The sequence below is a fragment of the Lissotriton helveticus genome, chromosome 3_1 (assembly GCF_964261635.1).
Source record: "Lissotriton helveticus chromosome 3_1, aLisHel1.1, whole genome shotgun sequence".
Taxonomy (NCBI): Eukaryota; Metazoa; Chordata; class Amphibia; order Caudata; family Salamandridae; genus Lissotriton; species Lissotriton helveticus.
In genome coordinates, this window is record NC_136061.1 from 213,701,031 (window position 1) to 213,722,944 (window position 21,914).

Below are 21,914 nucleotides of genomic sequence, written 5' to 3' on the forward strand. Positions count from 1 at the left end.
GGTTGGGGGCAGGGTCTGAGTCTGAGCGCCAAAGCTGTTGTGAATGTCGGCGATCTTGCGGTGGAAGAACGTGGCAGAGGGGCTTGTGATGTCGTTGCTGTTGGCGCTGGGGTTGGAGAGCTCTTTAACGATGCTGAAGAGTTCCTTGCTTTTCTGTATGTTGTTGTCCAGCCGCTCATTGAACGATGACTTTTTGGTGGTGCGGATCAGCCGGTGGTGTTTGCGAGTGGCGTTTTTGAGGGCTGTCAGGTTTTCAGTTGTCTGTTTGTGGCGCCAGGTTTTCTCGAAGGTTCGGCAAGATTTCTTTGATTCTTTGAGGTTGTTGGTGAACCATGTGGCTTTCTTTTTGGCGGGCTTGCCTGGAGGGTTCTTCAGTGGTGCCAGGGTGTCGGCGCAGTTGATGATCCACTATGTGAGTTTGCGGGCTGCGTCGTTGGTGTCCGTATTGTTGATTGGTGGGTTCTGGCTCAGTGATGTGGTTAGCTGGTCTGTGGTGACTTTGTTCCAGCATCTGCGGGGGAACTGTTGCGGGTGGTGGTGGAATGTGGTCTTCTTGTATGTGAAATGGATGCAGCTGTGGTCGGTCCAGTGTAGTCCCGTGGAGTGGCTGAAGGTAACATGGTCGCTAGCAGAGAAGATGGGGTCGAGCGTGTGGCCAGCGTAGTGGGTGGGGGTGTTCACCAGTTGCTTGAGTCCGAGGTTGGCGAGGTTGTCTAGCAGGGTGGTGGTGTTGTTGTCGTTGTTGTTGTCTAGGTGGATGTTCAGGTTCCCTAGGAGGATGTAGTCTGATGAGGCGAGGGCCTGCTGGCTGATGAGGTCGGCGATGGCTTCGCTGAATTGAGTGCGTCGGCCCGGGGGTCTGTAGATGAGGTTTCCTCTGAGGGTGGTCTTGGGGTCGGCGCGGATCTGGAAGTGTAGGTGTTCGGCAGTGGCGAGGTTGTCTACGGAGTTGGGCGAGATGCTGATGGTGCTCCTGTGGATGATGGCGATTCCTCCTCCGGTTTGGTTGACGCGGTCCTTTCGTATGATCTTGTAGCCGTCCGGGATGGCTATGGCGATGTCAGGGGCTGAGGAGGCGTTCATCCAGGTTTCCGTGAGGAAGGCGACGTCTGGCGCTGTTGTGTCGAGGAGGTCCCATAGTTCCACCGCGTGCTTGTGGATGGAACGGGTGTTGCGCAGGATGCACTTGAGGTGGTTGTTGTGGCCTGGTCCGGATGGTGGTGTGAAGTTTCGGACACAGGTGAATTTGCAGTCTAGGCAGGAGAAGGGTCCGTGGGTGCGCTTCGGGGTGGCTCTGTGGCAGGCCGGCGGCCGTCCGGTGTTGAGTGCATTGAGGGCGGCGGTGTTGTATCTCAGTCGGGTTTCCTGGCTTCGGCGGGGGCCAGAGGTTCTGGCGCTGGGCGCGGTCCAGGCGCAGACGGGTGCAGACTTGTTTGCCTTTGGCGCGCCAGCGGCGCCTCCGCTGTGCATCCGGTGCGCGACCTCCATATGAGAGGATGGGGGAGCAGCTGGGAGGAGGGAGTGGCGCGGCCAATGGGATACCAGGGGGGCGGTGCCGCAAGGGACGCAGCGGCGGGAAGCGGGTGGGTGACACAGAAGGCAAAAGGGGGGCAGGGGGGAGAGGGCACAAAGTGGGAAACGAGAACCACAGTAACAAGTAAAACAATAGTGGCAACAAGCACAGGCGGATATAGAGTCACGGAAACACAATAAATAAACAAGCGCAGGCAATGCAAGGCCGACCTCGGTGGGGATAGGCGGTCAGATCACAGCGGGTAGTGGCAGCGGGACAGCGGCACAGGAGGACCGTGTGGCGGCTGGTGGGGCGACCTACCTGGTGACAGGGTCAAGGGTCGCTCCCTTCACCACCGCGCGGCCTCCATATGAGGGGCTGTGGGAGGGAGGAGCATCAGGGAGGCGGGAGTGGGGCGGCCAATGGGATACCAGGGAGGGGGGCCTCAAGGGGCGCAGCGGCGGGAAGCGCGAGGGAGCGGGTGGGTGACACAGAAGGCAAAAGGGGGGTAGGGAGGGAGAGGGCACAAAGTGGGTAACGATAACCACAGTAACAAGTAAAACAATAGTGGCGACAAGCACAGGCGGAAATAGAGTCACGGAAACACAATAAATAAACAAGCGCAGGCAATGCAAGGCCGACCTCGGTGGGGAGAGGCGGTCAGATCACAGCGGGTAGCGGCAGCAGGACAGCACCACAGGAGGACCGTGTGGCGGCTGGGGGGGCGACCTACCTGGTGACAGGGTCAAGGGTCGCTGTAGTAAATGTATAGTTCGAGGCATATGAGCTGCAGATCATATACTTATGCATAGATCGCCATCAGGTGTTGTTTGCACTTTGTTTTTGCCTTTGGAAGAAGTCTTTGTAGTCACGAAATAGGTGACTCCTCCCTAGGGTGATAGTGCGCATGGGCATCAACTCCATCTTCAGATTTTCCCGCCATTGGGTTCGGTTGTGACTTCCTGCGCTCCGGCACGGTATCTACTTCGAACCCCCTTCGATGTGCAATTCCACACCACTCAACGGTATTGCCTCAATCGCTTTTCCCTTTCGCCCTGTATCTACAAAAAACGATATTCTCCTCAACCTCGAACTTAGACGCGGGCTGTTGGGCCTATCCGCACCGACCACGCCAGCAGTCAATGAAAAGGACTCCTTTCAAAATATGTCCCCGGTGTGGTGCTAAGTTCCCTCGCACACGGATTTACACGAGGTTTGTAACCTCTGCTTCTCCCCGGAGCACAAAGACCAGAATTGCGAGGCCTGCTCATCTTTCAGGTTAAAAAAAAACATCCTAGACCGTTGGGCTCGACGTCACAAAATGTCCTGCGAAAGCAGCTAGGTTCCGTACATCCTCGAAGCAAATCCCGATGTCCATACAGAACAGGAAGCTGAAGAAAGAGAGGCCTCAATCTCCGAAGCCGACGCAATCACCCTGGCTCAAAAGTCTGTAAGGTACCGAGACCCCTCTCCCAACCAATCCCAAACAAAAGGCTCCGGTAACACCTTCGCCCTCGAGCTCAGGTTGGCACTGACAGCACATTTAGGATGCCCCGCCCTCAGGCGCCCTATGCGCCCTATGAAACAAAAAGACAAGCCTCCAGGCTTGGGCCAACCCCATTCTGGTGCCAACAAGTCCCCTTCGGCGCCGAATCCCAAAATCAAACCTGTGCCACACCTTTCTTCGTCGGCACCGAAAACAGCCTCGGCGCCGAAGCCTTCGGTATCGAAACAGTCAAAGAGACAAACCTTCGGAGCCAAAACACATTTCGAAGACTTTGGAACCGAAAAAGATCTCTGAGCCGGAAGCTCCTATGCCCAAAGTTAAAGAGTCCAAGACCCCACAGAAAGCTTCGGACACCAAGCCGAAATTACATTCTGCCCCTAAATCTTCGGCGCTGAACAAGGTCTGTGTTCTCAAACAAAAGTCTGTGCCTGATCCTTCGGATCCAAAGCAAAATACTTTATACATTGACCCAGTAAGCAGTCATGGTACCACTAAACCTTTTAAAGAGAGGAAACTGGAGTATTCAGAAGACTCTGAAATACGCACCAAACGGAAGGAGATAGGCAGTAACACTTCTCCACCTTCCTCCCCTCCTTCACCTGATCCAACCTGCTAATTTCTCCAGCACTCTCCCCTCAACATACTTTTTCACCTCAACCTCAGGGGGATGAAGATGTTGACATAGGTGGGGATAGGATTACAGATGCAGATTGGGGTGATGACATATGAGAAAGTGCCATCTTTCTTGCATTGGTATGCCTCCACTTTTTTCTGAACTGCTGATGTGCTTTCACTGACTGTGCCCTGGGCTCCTGCCAACCAGGTACACAGGGCCTGTGTTCCTTCCCTAAAAACTGTGTTGAAACAAAACCCATTTGGCATCTCTGGCCACCTTTCAGCCCCTAGTAAATAGTCCCCTAGGTACCCAGGGCATGGTGACCAGAGAAGACCCCTAAGGCTGCAGCACTTATTGTGCCACTCTTGGGGGCCCTGTACCTTGGTACCCACACTGCCTTTGCAGGGTGAGTGCCTAGGTACAGAACTAAACAAAGAGTCGACATGGCACACATCCCTGTGTGCCATGCCCACAGACCCACTGCTGTGGCATACATCAGTCACCCCTCTAACTGGGTGCCCTATGCCAGTGGTGCGGACACAGGTGCATGAGCCCTGTGCCCCTACAGTACCCAGGTCCATTCCTGGGCACTGTAAGTGCAGTGATGCCATTAAGAGTATATGGTGCTGGGAGGTTGTCATGACGAACTCCACAGCACCCTAATGGCTACACTAAAGACTGACAAGTTTGGTACCAAACTTCTCAGCACACTAAACCCACACTGATGCCAGTGTGAGATTTAATGTAAAGTGCACCAGAGGGCATCTTAGAGATGCCCCCCTGAACACCTAACCTACAATCCATGTCTGGCTGAGTGGCTGCAGAGGCTGCCACTCAGCAGATATGTTGCTGGACCACTGGATAGGAGAGCCCCGCTCTCCTGGGCCTGCAACAATGCACATCTTGGACGAGGTGCTAGGTCTCCTCCCCCAGGATGGGCAGGAGGAAGCTTCAAAGGCATAACGCCTCTGTGAGCTTCTCCAGACCATTTGCTGTACCCAGCAACCAGCCCCCAACCGTCCTGATCCCCACTCTGGCGGGAAGACTGGTGGGAAAAACTACGTCAGGAAGGGGGGTGTGCCAGCCTGTGCCAACCCCACCCCTCAGGTGGGGGAGGCGAGGTGAAGCACGACCCCGGGCCCCGGCCATCTTGTAGATGGGGAGCCCTACCCAATCCCAGCTAGGCTCCTGCCCCCCTCCCACAGGAGAGGAGCAGGCTAGGGGGTGTACTCACCCCAGGACAGGGACCCATTAGTCCCTGTCCTTGCCCTACCTGTAACGCCCCTAAATTTAGTTTTTAGGGGCTCCCTGAACCCTACTTCCTCAGATCCCGATATCAAAAAGAAGAAAGAATATCAAGAAGAAGAAGACCCGTCGCGCAGCTGCTAACAGGACAACCACAACTGACTAGGCCCCAGCCCTACCGGCCTGTTGATCCCGGAACGTGCTCCTGCCTAATCCCAGTGACCTCCGCGGACAGCAACCTTGGGACACCCAGAGGACCTGCCTGCCTTGACCCTCTCGAAGATTGGGACTCCAATCAGCAGAGGCTCTGCTGCAACAACCCACCTGGTGCTCACCAGGAAGCTCCGGACCAGCCCACTCTGCACTAGCCGAGCCCTGGCCGGGCCAACCCGAACCAAGACCACGAGGACGTCCCCCCGGCGACTGGGACCCAAAGTCCAGTGCCCAAAGACCCTCCTCGACGAACCAGACGACGCCTGCAGACTCAGAACCAGGGTCCACCCCAACCGCGACCAACCGAGGGTATGCTTTTCCGACCCCCAAAGACACCCCAGCGCCCCGCGACCCCATGTGCCGCCCTGTGGGGTACCTACCTGTGGGGTACCTACCTGTGCTCCAGCATCCCAAATGACCTCTCGAATTGCTGGTCGCCCCTGGGGAGTCTCCGTCCCCGAGCCTGCAGCCTTTGTTCCCTCTTCAAGATCCTCATTGGATAACATTGAGCGCTGGACGGCTCAAAAGCACCCTGCACCCAGCCGCCCGAGTGCCGCTGGCTGTGACCCCTTTGTCCTATCCTACTTCCCCCCTTGCCCTGAGCAAGTGATCAGGAGCCCAGCTCCCAGAGCCACGTGGCCTGCTAGCCAGCAGCCACCAACCGAAGGCCCCCTTACCCTCAATGGATATGATTGGGCCTACCTACCTCTGCACCCGGCCGCCCCTGTGCCGCTGGGACTGAACTAACTGTACTCACCTGACCCTGGGGGACACCTGAGTCTATACCCAGAACCTTAACTTCACCAACCAAGTACTCACCTGGAAACCGGTAACTCACTTACCTGCCATTGGATAACATTGACCCATTTTGACTTGAAAATTTTCTAAGTGTGAAGTTTTGAAAACTGAAAATATTCCTATTAAAAAATCAGCTGAAGTCCGAAATCCAAAGTACTCACCTGTGATCAGGGGAGAAGCCAGTACTGTACCTTTCAGCCCAGTACTGAACTGTAAAAGTAATCCCTCGCGGGTTTACTAGTAATCTGTATTTTCTCCATAGGAACCCATTGTCTGCTTTTCTATGAAATTTCTTCTAAGTGTCTACTTTTGGAAACTGCAAATATTCTTTAAAAATCGTACGAAATACTAAAACACAATTATCTACCTGATTTGAGTTTAGCCCCCAGTGCTGGCCCTAGGAGACCAGTGCTGGGTTACCAAAGTAACGCGATCATACTTTACCTGCAACCTGAATTTCTTCCTATTGAATAACATTGTCAGATTTACATTGAAAAGTGTGAACTTTTAAAACAGCTTTATATTCATGAAAATTCATCACAGTAACTAAAACGTTTATTCTAATCTGGTTTCAGCTTAGGCCCCAGGACTGAATCTAAGATCTGGTCCTGGAACTACCAAAGTAATCCATAAAGTAATCAACTGTACTTATCTGTGAAAAACCCATTGAGCTCAATGCTAGAGTGTGTTTCAGAACTGTGTTGCTTACTATCTATCCTTTAATTATTGTGTGCACAAACTTTATTGATCCTTTGCAAAGTATTTACATGAGTACTCATAACTTGAAAAGTATATTTTTAAAACTGTTGGTTCTAAAAATAAAACAACTATATCTGAGGATTTAACAACAATTGGCCTGGAGTTCAGTTCTTGAGTGTGTGAAACCTTTTGCTGACTGAGTGTGTACAACAAATGCTTTACACTGTCCTCTGGTACTACCTTACTGCTCGACCAAGCTACCACTTTGGAGAGTAAGGTCAGTTCTGACTTTAACCTCTGTTATACCTCTGGGGTTGGTGGACTATATACATACTGTACTTCATTCTAGTCCAATATATAAAGAGCCACTTTATCACATGACACACATACAATCCCACAGGATACAGATCGATGGGATGACTATAATGCTGATCCAGATCTACACAATGACCCGGACGTCTATCCCTCTCGACCAGCACTGCCTGACAATAACATTGGGATTGCGCAACTAATTAATAGGGCTGCACAATACCGTGGGGTGCAACTACACTCTGATCCATTAGAAGAATCCTTCTTACTAGAAACATTTGCACCCTTACAAAAAACTACACACACCCTGCGAATGCTAAAAGGCATTCTTAAACATGCACCAGTAGTGTTTAAAGACCCTATCAGAGCCAGGATCCTCAACACCAGGGTGGACAAAAAATATAAGGCTGCTCCCAATGATGCAATCTACATCAGAGGTCAAGTCCCTTCAGATTCTCATGTAGTGTCTTTACGCATGCAAAAGGGTTAACTTACAAAGCACAAGTGACGCACCTCTACCTGATAAGGAATCAAAGCTAATAGACGCATCTGGTAAATGTATTGAGTCACAAGCGGGAAATCATCGGCAGATTGCCAATGCCCAAGCTTTGTTGGCCAGATATGACAGGGCTCACTATGATGAGCTTGAAAAGCTTATGCAACATCTCCCTGACCAATATAAAGCAAAGCTAACGACCTTTTACAGGAGTGTAAGTTAATAACTAATACATCTATCAAATGCGCCCTCGACACAGCCGATACTGCTTCTCTGCTATTAATACCAGTGTTTTATTACGCAGGCACGCTTGGCTTCGCATCTCAGGATTCAAGCAAGAAGTGCAATCCACTATTCCTAATCAGCCTTTTGACCAAGAGCTCCTCTTTGGGACCCAGCGTCAATAAGTTTCTAGAACAGATGAAAAAGGATACTGAGACTGCCAAGTCCACGGGGGCCTTGCAATTACCTTCTTCTAGAGGGTCATTTGGTCGCTACTTTTACAGGGACGGCTCCAAACCACTGGCATCCCTCTACCTCATACAAAAGTCTCAATCAAACTACCTCCTCCAAAGGATATTTTCGAGGAGGGTACAGGGACAACAGCGGTAAGGGAAGACATTGTAGTGGCAACACCCGCAAATCCCCCACCACCAAGCAGTGACTTCCCTTCACTTCCCCCATATCATTCCACTCCTGTCCAAGGACATCTCACACAGTTTCTACCTGTCTGGGATTCCATCACAACAGACAAGTGGGTAAGACAGATTATCCAGTATGGTTATTGCCTGGAACTCACCTCTACTCCCCCCAATATCCCTCCCAGACAACATCCAATGTCTTCGGAACATCTGACTCTTCTCAAGCAAGAGATTCTCTCGCTATTACAAAAACATGCAATAGAACCTGGCCCCTTGTCTCATCAAGTCACAGGGGTTTACTCCCTCTATTTCCTAATCCCAAAAAAGGGCGGCTCTCTCAGACCAATACTGGGCCTCAGACCGCTGAACCTCTACATTCAGTCGGATCACTTCCACATGGTCACTCTCCAACAGGTGCTTCCACTGCTTCAGCAAGGCAACTTCCTCTCCACTATGGATTTTAAGGACGCTTATTTTCATATTCCCATTCACCCCGCTCACAGGAAATGTCTCAGATTCGTGGCAGACAGACAACTCTACCAATTCAAACTCCTCCCATTCAGGGTGACTACAGCACCCAGAGCCTTCACCAAGTGCCTTGCAGTAGTGATGGCTCACTTAAGAAGACCGCATATTCACGTGTTCCCTTATCTGGACGACTGGCTCATAAAAGCCAACTCACACAGCAGCTGTGTGCAACATACACAAAACAATCCAGCTGCTTCACGATTTGGGATTCACAGTGAACCTCACCAAATCCCACCTCCAACCGTCCAGCACACAATACCTAGGAGCTACAATAGAGACTTCAAAAGCTCTAGCATACCCCACCCCAGTCAGGATAAGCATTATGCAAGCTCTGATAACAAAATTTCAACCTCAACACTCTTTGCCAGCTCGAGTGTTCATGCAGCTAATCGGGATGATGGTCTCTTGCATTCTCATTGTCTCTTATGCAAGACTCCAAATGCGTCCCTTACAGGAGTGTTTTGTACGTCAGTGGAACCAGGCTCAAGGTCAGCTAACCGATCTGGTGTTGGTGGACAGCCGCACCCATCGCTCTCTGCAGTGATGGAATACGCGAAACCTTTCCAAAGGGCGGCTGTTCCTCGACCCGGTTCCAGAGATAGTGATAACAGACCCATCACTCACGGGCTGGGGAGCTCATCTTCAGAATCATATAATTCAGATCATCTGGCCGCCTCAGCAAAAACAACTACACAGACATTACCTGGAATTGTTGGCAATTTTTCTAGCATTAAAATCCTTTCAACTCCATCTCGGAGACAAAGCTGTCTTGGTCCATACAGACAACATGACAGCTATGTACTACGTAAAAAAACAGGGGGACATACTCTCTGCAGCTTTCACACCTAGCTCAAAGCATATGGAGATGGGCCATTCAACAAAACATATATCTCCTTGCGTAACACCTACCAGGAGTACACAATCAAATTGTAGATCTGCTCAGTCATCAAGACAGCAAGTCCACGAATGGGAACTACATCCTCAAGTTCTTCTTCCGTTCGTTCACATATGGGGACACCCAGAAATAGATCTGTTCGCCACACACCTAAACGCAAAATGCCCAAGCTTCGCATCCAGGCATCCACACCCATTGTCCAAAGGCAATGCACTATGGATGAACTGGTCAGGCAAATTTGCTTACGCTTTTCCGCCTCTCCCACTCATTCCGTTAGGGGTTCGGAAACTCAAACAGCATTCCCTCACAATGATCCTGGTTGCTCCGACAACCATGGTTCACAACCCTCTCGGAACTATCAGTAGTTCTACATCAAAAGCTAAGCCTCTCACCCAAACTTCTTACTTCGAACAATGGAGAGAGCAGGCATCCAGATCCCAACCAACTCAACCTTGCAATCTGGCTCCTGAAGTCTGAGAGTTTGGCTACCTCAATCTCCCGCCAGACTGCATGAACATCATTAAATAAGCTAGACCTCCTACCACCAGAGCATGCTATGCAGCAAAGTAGAAACAATTTGTGATTTATTGCACAAATAACAAAATTGATCCACTAGATGCTTCGATTCAGAACATTATCTGTTATCTCTTGCACCTACAACAATGTAACCTAGCATATACATCTATCAGACTACATCTCACTGCAATAGCAGCTTATCTCCAAAACAGACATTTGTCTTTATTTCGAGGACCCGCTATTAAAGCATTTATGGAAGGACTTAAAAGAACAATTCCACCCAGAGTTCCACCCTCTCCAGGGTGGAACTTAAATGTGGTCCTTACTAGACTCATGGGGCTCCCATTTGAACCCCTGCATAAATGCGAAGTACAGTTCCTCACTTGGAAAGTAGCCTTTCTGGTTGCTATCACATCTCTTAGAAGAGTTGTTGAACTCCAGGCATTAACCATACAAGAACCATTTTTGCAGATACATCATAACTAAGTAGTTCTTAGAATTAACCCTAAATTTTTACCCGAAGTCATCTATGCCTTCCGCCTTAACCAGTCTGTTGAACTCCCGTTTTTTTCCCCCTCAACCAGATTAAATGGCAGAAAGGGCTCTCCACACGTTAGACTTTAAAAGAGCAATACTCAACTACAATGAGAGAACAAAATCCTTTAGAAAGACTAAACAACTCTTTGTGGCTTTTTCCCCACCTCATAAGGGCAATCCCATTTCAAAAGCAGGAATTGCAGAGCTCATTCAACACGCAAACTAGGGGTTTCTATGGCATTCTTGGGCAACATTCCCCTAGATGACATCTGCAAAGCAGCAACTTGCTCTACAACACACACTTTCACAAAACACTATTGTGTAGATGTGCAGGCAAAATAACAAGCTAGTGTGGGCCAGGCTGTACTAAGAACACTTTTTCAGACCACTGCAACAGATACAGGTAGCCACCGCTGAGGAGGTAACTGCTGTACAGTCTATGCATAAGTATATGATGTGCAGCTCATATGCCTCGAACAGAAAATGCTACTTACCAGTATGCATCTGTTTTGGCATGTAGAGCTGCAGATTCATAAATGCCCACCCACCTCCCGGATACCTCTATCGGTTCCAGTACTATAATAATTACTTAGATACATCACACATGGACATCCTTTTTAGGTCACGCCTACGCAGCGTGAATGCGCTGCATAGGAAAGAGACCTCTTGAGATCACTTCAACTTTTCCTGCAAAGACGTGCACGCGTTGCATTGCTTTCAATGCAACACGCTCACGTTTTGGCGTTTTCCTGCGGGAGCGCGCGTAGTTGCATGCTCCGGCAAGGGAATCTCACAGCACCCTCCCGCCGCGCGCTTGTTAATAAGCGCGTCCGGAATCTGTGCATCACTCCCTCTGACCACCCGAAGACAAAACTGTTCAGACTCAGACCTGTATGTTGCTGGCGCGGACCAACACCCTTCTCTCCAAAACCGCAGACAGAAACACTTGCCCGCTATTAAATGAGGGTGGCACACTCCGACTACCGGAAGGACTGCTTGAACGGAAACAAATGCAGCAGACTCGAAAGCCGAACAACACTTCAGATTTAAGTCCGGCGCTCCAATCCTAGGTCTCCTTAGACATAACTTCCAAGCAACTACCAGAGTATGTTCAGTATGAGGATTGGCTGTGATACGACCCGGAAGATTTGATATTTAGCCCAAGTGACATCCGTTGAAATATCAACAATTGACAGCGGGCTATGAGCTGAATTCCCGGACTGTCCTGTAAGTAGTTGTCAGATTCATCCTAGGCAGGCAGTGGAAGCTACGAGACGCCTCCATGCTACAAGGAGGCAGACCAGGGGATACTTCCTGGCTCTTTGCAGGCAGAAACACAATCTTACGCAATCATCTTTTAACAGTTGCTTTATTGCCAAATTTATACAGCTTTACAAGACTCGTCAGCGTTGTTTGAGAACCTAAAAACAAGAAGCTACTAGTTAAGAAGGGACTGGGAATCTGCATAGTTTGCTAAAAAAGGTCAAAGAAATGTTGTTATTAAAGCAACAAAGGTATACGGAGATTTAAAGAAAAGGCTGCAATTGGAAAGTAATCCTAAACTGTGTTTCTTGAAAGTAGCAAAGACAGGAATTAAAGTAAGGGCAAAATATTCCGTAGTTATACTTCCTTGGATCACTGCAATTTGTTGCCAGTTCTCGTTTTTATTAGGGCACCGAGGTGCCAACTTACTGATTAAATATAGACTGTGCCAAAACACAAATCCAATAGTTACACACAGCCGTGAAAATAAGTTATTTCACATATTGTGAAACTCGTGCTATCTCTTCCTTGTGGAAATCGGCCGCTAAATTTGGAAACGTCAGTCAACACGACACGTTTCACAAGAAACAGGCGGTAACCGGCTTGATTGACACACTTAAAGTGCACCTTCACCACGGAGAAAATGAAGTGTGCTGCATGTAGTTAATAAAATGTAAACGAGGTGATGGGGGCTCCGTCTTATGATTAAATAGTAGATACTAGTGAGAGACAGGGTGGGACTGACCTAGGGCAATCTGGCGGTGCCAGGAGAGCTGGTCTGACAGGTCGGTGGTGCCCGTTCTCTTGCCTGTCTGTTTGTGGGCTTGTTTTATGGTCTTGTGGGCCGGGTTTTACTGTTGATTACCCGAATCTTACAACAAACATTGCCTGCACGACGCTGTCTCCCATGCCTTGTAAAGCACAACGCACGTACGTTTTTGTCTACGTTTCTTTACTGGCATTTAGTCAAATTGCACCACCAGTTGTGCAGAATACAATATCAATAAGTGGACAAACCTAGACATCCCATCCTGCATACATTAAGAATGTTCTGGAAGCAGCATCTGTATGGATGGTGACAGGCATGAGGAAGGGGGAATGGGGGAGAATAAGATGCTTACCCAGGGCAACAGTAAGCACCCTGTTCCATGGAGGGGTAGCCAATGTGTACACTTCATAAACAACAAGCATTTGCAATGCAATAGGTCTCGCAGTGGCGCGAGTATAAGCTACTGGCATTGAAAATGACAATCCCTTTTATTTATGTTTTTAAAACGAAACAAAAATAAAAGGCATTGTTATTTGCATTGTCAATAGCTCAAACTCGCGTAAATGCGAGACCTATTGCATTGCAAATGCTTGTTCTAATTCTTACTAACTTCATCAAAACCCATTATGGCGAAAACAATCTGAAGATAAAGTCGATGCCCATACGCACTCTCACCCTAGGGAGGAGAAACCTATCTCGTGACTACAAAGACTTCTTCCAAAGACAAAAACAAAGTGCAAACATCCGAGCCCAACACCAGTTGGCGATCTATGCCCAAGTATATGAATATGCAGCTCTGCATGCCAAGAACAGATACATACTGGTAAGTAGCATTTTCCTTTTGGGCTTGGGCATGTTCTTGCCATTAAAACAGTCTTCCTCTCCTCTGTGAAAGTAAATGTTTCACCTGCATCTGTCACAGTTTAACCTTTATTCTCAAAGGTATGAGAGCATCATTGCTACATTATGCGAGAACTTGGACTCCCTGGATGAACCTGATGCCCGAGCCGCCATGATCTGGATTGTTGGCGAGTATGCTGAACGAATTGACAATGCTGATGAGCTCCTTGAGAGCTTCCTCGAGGGCTTTCATGATGAAAGCACGCAGGTATTGGTTTGACTGCTGTTAATGTTATTGTTTTCTTGTGTGCAATTGATGTTGTTCCCCGACCGCCTTACTTATCTTACAGCTTATTATTGGTCCTGTAAAAAGCGAGGGATAAGAATACTATAAAACTGGAATTGAGAAAGAAGGGGTGACCAATCTCAACTAATTTAATATATAATCTTAGAGTAGTAGTTATCATGGGTTTGCTTGACTGGATATGTCTTTAAGACCTTTCAAATGTCCAAATGGTCTTTGATGGATGACTTCTAGAATGGATGGCACTAGTAAAATGTTCATCAGTGATATTACATACACAGAATAATATCCACGGGTCTAGGCGGGCTCTTAGAATTACAAAAGACCTCAATGTAGTGACCAAACCTATATATCTCTAGCAGACTACAGAAGGAAAAATCCTATAAAAGGGCGAATTCCCATCACTCACCAATGGTGACATGCTTCATCATCTGGGTCTCCTCCTAGTGTCACTCTAGTGGCACTAACGGCTACAACCCTTTCGAAAGGAAAAGGGAGCCCAGAGATGTTTTAATTGGAGCTATCTCATTTATAGCGACAAAAACCTGCTATACTTAGACCAACAGATGTGAGTAATTGATATGTGTAAGAATATTATACTTTTTTTTAATAATGTGTATTATGTTATTTAGGACCCATATTTATTTTAATGAATTCCAACTACCAGGTACCTGGAGAACGTATTGAATGGAAATGAGCTTTTACTGAGCTAGTCACAAACATACTTTTATGCTTTCCCATGGATTCCACTGTTTCTGAAAGTGATCATTATGTAAAAACATGTAAAAATAAAAACTATCTTATTTATTTATTTTATTTATTTATGGTCTTATATCGCGCCTGAATAAACCCCCGAAGGGGTATCTCCGCGCTTTTGCCTGGTGAAGGAACATAGGATATACAGATTCGTGCTCAAAGGAGACTGAGTGGGGGAGGTGTATTTTAACTATTAGTGAAAAGGTAGGTTTTGAGAGTTTTTCGGAAGGACAGGTGATTGGTGATTTGTTTTAGTGTCTGGGGGAGAGAGTTCCAGAGAACTGGACCTGTGTGTGCCAGGGCACGACCTCCCTGTCTGGATTTTTTTATTCTAGGCACCTGCAGCAGCTGAAGGTTGCTCGAGCGTAGTGATCGCCCAGGGACATAGGATTGAAAGGTTTTAGTCAGGTATTTAGGCCCCATGCCTATCAGGCATTTGTGGATGGAGCATAGAATTTTAAACTTGGCGCGCTGCCGTACAGGAAGCCAATGTAGTTCAGTAAGCAGAGGGCGGGAGGGAGTTCTAGGTGGAACATTTAGAACTAGCCTTGCCGCCGTATTTTGGACTACTTGCAGTTTGGTAAATTGGCCTTCGTTAGTTGAAAGGAGAAGGCCATTGCAGTAGTCCAATCTGCTTATGACTAATGCCTGAACTAAGGTCTTTCTGTGTGTGTCTGGGAGGTATGGGAACACTCTTCTCAGAAGTCCAATGGCCCGGAAACATGTACCGGCGACTTGGTTAACATGATCTTTGAATGTTAGGGCTTGATCGAATAGCACCCCCAAGTTTTTCACGGTCTGTTTCGGAATGGGAACAGGTCCTAGTTCTAAAGGCCACCACTCATCAGACCATAGTTTCCCCGCATCCCCAAACAGTAGTACTTCTGTTTTGCCCACATTACATTGAAGGCAGTTCTTGGCCATCCACTCAGATACTGCCCTCATTCCATCTGCAAAGGATTGTTTTAAGGCAGGTGTAAAGGTTTTGAAAGGGAACAGAAGTTGGGTGTCATCGGCGTATGACACCGGGGTGAACCCAAAGGACCTCACTAAGTCGGCCAGGGGGGCCACGTACACATTAAATAATGTGGGGCTTAGAGATGAGCCCTGTGGCACTCCCCTGGTGAGCTCCCTAGAGATGGATTTGTGGGAGCCCAGCCTGACTTCTTGGGAGCGGCCAGAGAGAAAGCTCTCCATCCAGGACAGAGCTGCGCCCCCCAATCCCACATCCCTCAGACGACCGAGAAGCACTTCATGAGACACCGTATCAAAGGCAGCGGATAAGTCCAACAGCACCAGAATCATAGACCCCCCATCATCCAGTGTCATCCTGATGTTGTTGGTCACTGCTAGGAGGGCTGATTCGGTGCTGTGGTTTGGCGTGAACCCAGATTGTGATTGGTCCAGGCCATCCGATGCCTCGATATAATTTGATAGGTGGGTATTAACATGCTTCTCAGTCATCTTCCCTATGTGTGGTAGGAGGGAAATGGGACGCAGGTTAGGGAGGTCTGTCCAGGGAGAGGCCGACTTTTTCCTTATTGGGTTAACCACCGCAACCTTCCATTCCCATGGGACTTGACCTACCGTCAGTGAGATGTTCATCACTGACTGTATGGAGGGTCCCAGGAGGGTGATCAGAGGGGGGAGCATTTTAGCTGGAAGGAAGTCGTTGGGAGACCCAGTTTTTATATGGTTGATAAGGGGTGGTAGATCAAGATCGCTAACTAGTGGGAAGGAGAGTAGAGAATTTTTATTCTGAATTGGCAGACCTATAGGGAGGGGAAACGTGATTCCAGCACCGTTGGACGCTAGGATTTCATTATAGATGAGGTTGATTTTGTCCTCAAAGAACATAGAGATCTCATTACAGAGTACTTGGGAGAATTCATCGGGGCTCTCACTAGCTGTGGGTTTTACAAAGCTCTGTAGTATTTTTAACAGCTCCCTTGGACAATTGCCTGTCTCTGCTAATTGTGAGGAAAGACAGTTCTTTCTAGCTTGCTTTATGTTTTTGTAATAAGTTAACTGGGCCTTTTGATAATTTATCCTTTTCTCTTCAGTTTTTGATTTCCTCCATGCTTTTTCTAGACGTCTGCATTTCTGTTTCTCTTTCCTAAGATCAGGTGAATACCATTTTTCTTGCTTGGTTGAAAGATATTGTTTATGAGGTTTTAGTGGGGCCAGAATGTCGATGGCTGATTTTAGCGATTCGTTGAGTTTCCCTAAAGCAGTGTCAGCTGTGTCATCATCAGTAAATATAGGTTGTATCCATTTATCCCGCAAATTATCCACTGATATTTTATGCCATTGACGGCGCAGTATTGGCGGGCCAGTTTTTTGTGCAAGGGTTTTGTTGGGCCAGTCAAAAGGAGAAACTCTATCAAAAAGTGATCGGACCAGAGGATTTCTTTGGCCGGGAGGCAATGTATTTTTGTACAGTTGGAAAATAGTAAGTCTAGGGTGTGGCCACCTATGTGGGTAGCACCGGTATTTATTACTTTTAACCCTAAGTTAGACAGATCAGTTTTAAGTGAGATCGTTTCAGGGTGTGCCGGATTATCCATGTGTATGTTAAAATCTCCAAGGAGGATGAAGTCCTCCTTGGCTTTGAAATGTGGGGCTAAAAGCTCCAACAGGGATAGGGCAAAGTCAGGTTTGGATCCTGGGGGGGCGATATACCAGAGCGCCTTTCCAGAAGGTGTGACCCTCCGTTTTGATTTTGAAGATCATTATTTCCAGATAGGGACTTGACCTTTGATCTATGATGGTTACATTAATTGCGTCCTTATATATGATGGCTAAGCCACCACCAGTTTTATTAATTCGGTCAAAGTGAATAATTTTATAGCCTGAGGGGACCCCTAGAGTAATAGCTGTAACTGTGTGGGGTTTCATCCATGTCTCGGTGAGATAACATGTCAGGCTGCATGGTGTTAATAAGATCCCATACCTCTGTTTGATGTTTAGGAAGGGACCGGACATTTAAAAGGAGGCAATTTAGTCCCTCTTATTTGGGGGCATTGTTTTTAGCACTCATCCTGATGGGTACGGATTGAAAGCGGCATGTTAGGCATGAAAAGCAACCCTCAAGTTGAAAACAGGGAATGTGTGTGCCTTGATTGTTAAAGTAGGGGTTCAACAGGAAATATAATCCAGGCAATCCAGATTTGTAGTTAAGAAGTATTTATTTGAGCATCCACCTTCTTAAAGATCAGCAGTACAACTGACCACAACTGATCTTTCAAGATGTAACATAACAAACCCATTTTAAAGGTATACAAACCAAGCAAAGAACATTGTACAGAAAACATTTCATAGAGAATGAACTATGAGAATTCCTCAGTTAATTCTCCTGTAATAAACATTCTGTTATAAACACAATACTACAATTGTTCTTGAAATGCAATTAAAACGGTGGTTCATAGATCTCCATCACTTGTGAAAGCAACCATGTAGCAAATGGCCATGCTGATTTGACCTTTCCAGAAAACAAGGCAACCTATTTTATCCCAATCAAGTTGATGTGCATATCAGTCTGAACCCCTCCAATATCGCCATTTCTATTTTCCACAAAACAGTAATGACATTCTTAATGAAATGTAAAACCCTTCCACTAGAGGTGTGTGTTCAGGTGGAACAGAGTTTGCATCCGGCGATTTAGAGAAGTGCATCAACCCCATTTTATGGTGTCAGATGGGTGGGAGAAACTGTACTGACTTTGCGTCTATGTTTAGCAAACACTGGCATACTATGTTCTTCCCTAATGGTCCATCTATATTAAGTATCCTTACCAAACTACCCCCTCTACTATCCTAGTGACAAATGACTCCAGTCAGAATGCCTACTCCTCTTACAGTGTCTGTAATCCTGTCAAAGATTATGTGTCTCCCCGTCAAATCCATTGCAAACCTCAGCCTTGTATTACCTTTCCTCAAAGCTAGGAATCCTGGTTGACATCACTTGAGGACTAAGACTTATTGATATGCCGACACTATGCTCAAATGCGCCTTACACAATATTCTCCAGGATTAAAATTGTTCTGAGCATCAAGCCATAATTCCTACATACAATGATATCAGATTGTCAAGTCAACCAAATTATATCTCTTCCTACCTGTTTTCTTCCTCAAATCCATCATCTCCTGCAAATAGATCTTTCATACCTTGATTATGTAAAAGGATTTGTGATGGATAAGTCTGTCTGCAGATTCCTCACCTTTTGAATATCCTAGGTTCTGGACTGTATGTAGAAAGTTCTTACATAACTTTCCTGCACTTGACCCTTGGTTCCATCTTGGCACCAGAAACAACACCACTGGACGCATATAGTGGCAACCACGGTGCCCTGATGTCAGTTATCTTTTTTCTGTGCCCTTCATCTTGGATCCAAAACTTGCTCTCCTCAGATTTTGTCAGTGAGTTTTCTCACAAATCTGGATTACATTTTCTATAATCAGTTTAGTGCCATAATGCATCCAACACAAAAGTTAAGTTTCAAACAGTTGGGATTGTAATGGGCAGGGTTCCCTTTTAGACCCACTTGAGGTGTTTAAGGTGTGTCTTTGGTGTTTGGGGTTGCGGCATGACTCGAGGTTGTGCAACAAGTGTGGCATCATGCACCCAAGGCAAAAAAGGATCGCAAGACCAAGCTTTTAATGGGCTGCACCTGAGCGAAGCACCGATCCCTTTGCCGCTCGGGTTCCAGCACAAGGTCACCTTCCAGATTTATTCATCAAAGTTGTTTTTGTGTCCTTGATGGCCATCAAGATCATTACTGTATGAGCCTCCAGGCTCTGGCCAATGGCTTTTGAACCTGGCTCCCAATGTCCTCCTGTATACTGGAGATGGTCTCTTGCTACAGCTATTTTACTGCTTTGGCGCGGACCATCCTCAGAAAACCTGGGCTCGGAGCTGGGTTGTCAGCTTTTCGGTCATCATAGTCACTTCTGGTGCCTCATGGAGGGAAATCTCTCTGTCACACCAACAGTGAGGCCCTCGCTGCACCATCAGTTGCGTACCATCACAGCTGTGTTCCACTCGGCGGGGGTGGTTTCAGTTGACCGGCTTGAGCCGTCCCTCGGGGGACAAACCTCTGACCTCTCCTAGGACCAGCCCCCCTCTGCCTGACCCCGCCAGACAAAAGTCTGGCGCCTGGGTGTGCCACGGGGTGGGTCTGGTGCAAAAACAACAGTTGATGGACAGAATGCAGAACACTGTCATACATTCACCCCAGTACAGAGATCTGGGCCTAAACCCATCGTTTTTTGATCACCACACTACCCCAGTTCAGACATGGCCATATGCAAATCAGCATTGTCCCTGTGCCTCATGGGAACAGTCCAGCCCGAACTGCCAAGCCATGTCTTCCCTGGACCAGAATCAAGCATCCTAGGACCGGTTTCTGGCTATCAGCCGTCTTCAGCCAGGATAGCTTGACTACAGTGGCGTGGAGAGCACGGGACTCACGTCTGAGCATACCCGTCCCACTCGGGGTGACAAATGCAAAAACAACAGTTGATGGACAGAATGCAGAACAATGTCATACATTCACCCCAGTACAGAGATCTGGGCCTAAATCCATCGTTTTTTTGCTCACCACACCACCCCAGTTCAGACATGGCCATATGCAAATCAGCCTTGACCCTGTGCCTCATGGGAACAGTCCAGCCCGAACTGCCAAGCCATGTCAACTTGTTTTTGCACGGGGTGGGACTGAGGCAGGGAAAGGTACCAGCTCCCAGCGAGCTGCAATGACCACCCCCATGCAAGGCACGAACACCCCAGCCTCTCACCTCCTCCTCCTCCACCCAGGCACGCACTCAGTCAGTCAGACCATTAACCAACGTCTTGCTGCTTCCTTTCACTTGCACTTGTTTTCTGCCTGTTCTGGCCCGTTATTATCACAGTCTTTGCTCGTGCAGGCGAGAATTACCAAGATAACTTCTGCAGTCCCTTTGGCCAGAGTACCTCCCTCTCAGTTTCTGGCCTGGGGTTGCCCCACGCTGAGTTCACTGCCATCCCCACAAGTTCACAGCTGGCCCCCAACTGAGAACCGGGGTATGGACAGAGACAGATACTGGCCCTGAGTGGACCACACCAGTTCCCCCACCAATCATGAGTAACCCGGCATCTCACCATCTCCTCCTTCCTCTCACTAGGTCTGGCTGACCACTGGGCAGTCTTCCACAGCTATCATCCGATGCCTAATGCCTCCTCAGTCCGCGGCTCAGGTGGGGAAATAGAATCTAGAGAGGTCTCCCCACGCAACACTTTCAGATGTGGGACTCCACCTCCATCTTGATGTGCCATGGACAGACCCTATCCTTTTGTCTTTTGGGTCAGTCGCACGGAGCTGCCTAGGTATGGCATTGGGTACCTCCTGCTCTTAGGTGTCCCCCAAATAAGTTTGCTGCCTCAGAGCACCTCCTATTCAACAGTAGAAGTAACGTTGTGGGCCGTGCATGCCGGGGCTCGAAGTCACTCATCCAACTCCATGCGTCACCAGGCATCCTCCCTCGCACTCCCCCTCCCCAGTTTGTCCACTGTTCATGCTTGACAGCAGGGGTGGGTGGATCTCGCGAAATTTCACTCCACGAAATTCCATGGAGTTGCATGAAAACTCCACGAGGTTTGTTGGAGTTCTTTGAGTGGGCAGAAATCGGCACGTTAGCTGTTCACATTGATTTTTAGAACCGGGAGCTTGTTTTATGCTGCAACATTGGTGCGAACTGCATTATGCAGCACGCCAGAGGGTGCTGCTTCTTTGCTGCCGCTCGAGTAGATCTTCTACTCCAGCAGCAACGTTCTCACTGCGAACAGTCATGAACTTCAATGGCAAGGCCTAAAAATAGACTCACCTGAGGAAGGAGTCGAAAGTTGTCTGTGGAGGCCTTCGCCTCCGAATGGCATTGGAATGTACAACCAAGTGATCATGCACTCAGCTGGCAGATATGGTGTGCAGCGGGAGGAAGACTAGCAGCAACCATGTTTCCTGCTAGTACACTGGTGCCAAGCCAGACAAGTAGTCCGGTCCTACCCATGCTCCTTAGTGTCCTCGACCAAGGAAAGGAACCATTCAATGAACCAACCACTTGTAGAGCAGTGACTCCAAGGGCTGACAAAAAATATTAATATTCTTACAAGGACCCTGCCTATATTAAGGGTACTGTCCCTGGGGATTCCATAAGCACGTCCACAGCAAGGAAGAGGACCAGCATTCCATCAACCTTCAATCCGCCTCTTGATTTATTTATTTTTAAATATATTTTTATTGGCACCATAGCGCTATCCATAAAATGAAGTTGGTCGATAGACATTTTGTCTGCATTGGGGTCTTAGGCTATGTGCATTCCTTATAGAACAGGGGTATAAAAACTAGGGAATGGTTCATGGAATTTCCGGGCGGTCCGCCTCTTGAGGAGCGTAAGAGAATGGATCTCATGGGATGGAAGTTCGAACGGAGTTTTG

At 47.9% G+C, this 21,914-nt stretch overlaps 1 protein-coding gene across 2 annotated transcripts in view; it reads left to right on the top strand.

The window, feature by feature from the left end:
• Window positions 1–21,914, top strand: part of AP2B1 (adaptor related protein complex 2 subunit beta 1) — a 662,041-nt gene that overhangs the window by 301,281 nt on the left and 338,846 nt on the right. For both annotated transcript variants that reach the window (XM_078679615.1, XM_078679616.1), the window contains exon 11: window positions 13,488–13,653. In XM_078679615.1, coding sequence (XP_078535741.1) covers window positions 13,488–13,653 — 166 coding nt within the window. The remainder of the gene's footprint in view (window positions 1–13,487; window positions 13,654–21,914) is intronic.